The 2,110-nt window shown below is 61.0% G+C and overlaps 1 protein-coding gene across 1 annotated transcript; it reads left to right on the top strand.

The window, feature by feature from the left end:
- The first annotated feature begins 251 nt into the window (after positions 1-251).
- Positions 252-1,429, top strand: LOC140204404 (prolactin-releasing peptide receptor-like). Its single transcript, XM_072271126.1, has one exon. It carries the CDS (start codon positions 383-385, stop codon positions 1,427-1,429), a length of 1,047 nt encoding a protein of 348 aa, XP_072127227.1. The 5' UTR covers positions 252-382.
- Positions 1,430-2,110: the final 681 nt, after the last annotated feature.

Below are 2,110 nucleotides of genomic sequence, written 5' to 3'. Positions count from 1 at the left end.
CCCATTTGTTTGCATCTCCAGTGCCCCCTCTTCCCTCCTGAGATATGGTGACCAGCCCTGTGTGGGCAGAGCTCATACTGGGCCCCCACTGATGGGGCAAGGAGGCTAATTTTGCTGCTAATTCATCAGTGGGGGGGTCAATATTTATGGGTCGTCCCATTGAGCGGCCAAAGCAGTGATGGTCCAAATGGTTCTCCATCCTCATAGAGTCACACAGCACAGAAGCAGCCCTTCGGCCCACTATCCCCATGCTGACCCGCCTGTTACTGATTCTATTTAGGCTACACTCGACCCGGGACCGGCTCTCCTTGAGTGTTTCTGCAACCTCTTTCCAATGCGCTAGTCACTGAGTGTTGGGCTTTGTTGGCAGGGCGGACGGTGGATGAACCGGGCGGCGATGGAGGAGGAGAGCACGGCCAATGACAGCGCGGCCAACGGCAGCTCGCCGGTGACCTTCCCCGGGACGGACCTGCTGCAGCGGTACAAGCCCTTCTTCATCCTGCTGTACGGTGCGCTGGTGGCCGTGGCCTGCTTGGGCAACGCCTTCCTGATCGGCTGCATCGCGGCGGACAAGAAGCTCCACAACGCCACCAACTTCTTCATCGGCAACCTGTCGGCCGCCGACCTGCTGATGTGCCTATGCTGCGTGCCCCTCACCCTGTCCTACGCCTTCGAGCCGCAGGGCTGGCTCTACGGCGGCTTCATGTGCCACCTCACCTCGCTGCTGCAGTCCGCCACCGTCTACGTGTCGGTGCTGTCGCTGACGGCCATCGCGGTGGACCGCTACATGCTGGTGGCGCACCCGGTGCGTCGCCGGATCAGGCTCGGAGCCTGCGGCACGGCGGTGGGCGGCATCTGGCTGCTGTCGCTGGCTCTGGCGGCGCCGGCCGCCGCCCACGTCCGCTACCTGGAGCTGCGGCGGGCGGGCAGCGACGTGAACGTGTGCGAGGAGTTCTGGCGGGGCATGGAGCGAGAGAGGCTCGCCTACTCCTGCCTGGTGATGCTGGGCTCGTACGTGGTGCCCCTCGCCGCCGTCACCACCTCCTACTGGGCGATCAGCGTGCGCCTGCGGCGGAGCGGCGTGCCCGAGGCCGGCCGCCAGAACCAGGCGGCGTGGAACCGCAAGAGGCGGAGGGTCTTCGCGCTGCTGGCGGCGTCGGCGGCCACCTTCGCCGCCTGCTGGCTGCCCCTGCAGACCCTGAACCTGGTGCGCGACCTGGACGCCGACTTCCAGATCCTGGACGTGCGCTACCTCAATGTGGCGCAGGTCTCCTGCCACTGGCTGGCCATGAGCTCCTCCTGCTACAACCCTTTCATCTACGCCTCCCTCCACCGCAAGTGCCGGCTGCGTTTCCTCCACCGCCTCCGGCGCTGCCGCTGGCACGGCCGGGCGCCGCCGGCCTCCCGCTCGACCAGCCTGGTGAACTGAGTCCCCGATGCCGGGCTCGGCCGGGCTCCTGGGCTGGTGCTCAGTCCTCCCTTACGTGGTTTTGTCCCCATTCCTGCCCCGTGACCTAACGATTGCCCTGTCCAGAATTCCCCTTGAGTGGTGAGGTGTCCCTCAAAGTGGAGGAGTGCGCAAAAACAGCTTCATTCCAGCCCAGAGTCACCTTTAGACCCAAACAGGGTTCAAGGAATTTAATGCCCTGATGACCTGATTGACATTAGGACACCCCTGTAGTTGCTGGACTAAACACTAGAGATTCTGCAGACGCTGGGAATCCAAAGCACACACGCACAAAATGCTGGAGAAAACTCTGCAGACCAGGCAGCCTCTGCGGAGAGGAATAATAGACAATAGGTGCAGGAGTAGGCCATTCAGCCGTTTGAGCCAGCACCGCCATTCACTGTGATCATGGCTGATCATCCACAATCAGTATCCAGTTCCTGCCTTCTCCCCATATCCCTTCACTCCGCTATCTTTAAGAGCTCTATCAAACTTTTTCTTGAAAGAATCCAGAGAATTAGCCTCCACTGCCTTCTGAGGCAGAGCATTCCACAGAACCACAACCCTCTGTGTGAAAAAGTTTTTCCTCAACTCCGTTCTAAATTGTCTACCCCTTATTCCTAAACTGTGGCCTCTGGTTCTGGACTCCCCCAACATCGGGAA

This window comes from Mobula birostris, chromosome 10, assembly GCF_030028105.1.
Source record: "Mobula birostris isolate sMobBir1 chromosome 10, sMobBir1.hap1, whole genome shotgun sequence".
Lineage (NCBI taxonomy): Eukaryota > Metazoa > Chordata > Chondrichthyes > Myliobatiformes > Myliobatidae > Mobula > Mobula birostris.
This window is presented reverse-complemented; position numbering and strand designations above follow the sequence as displayed.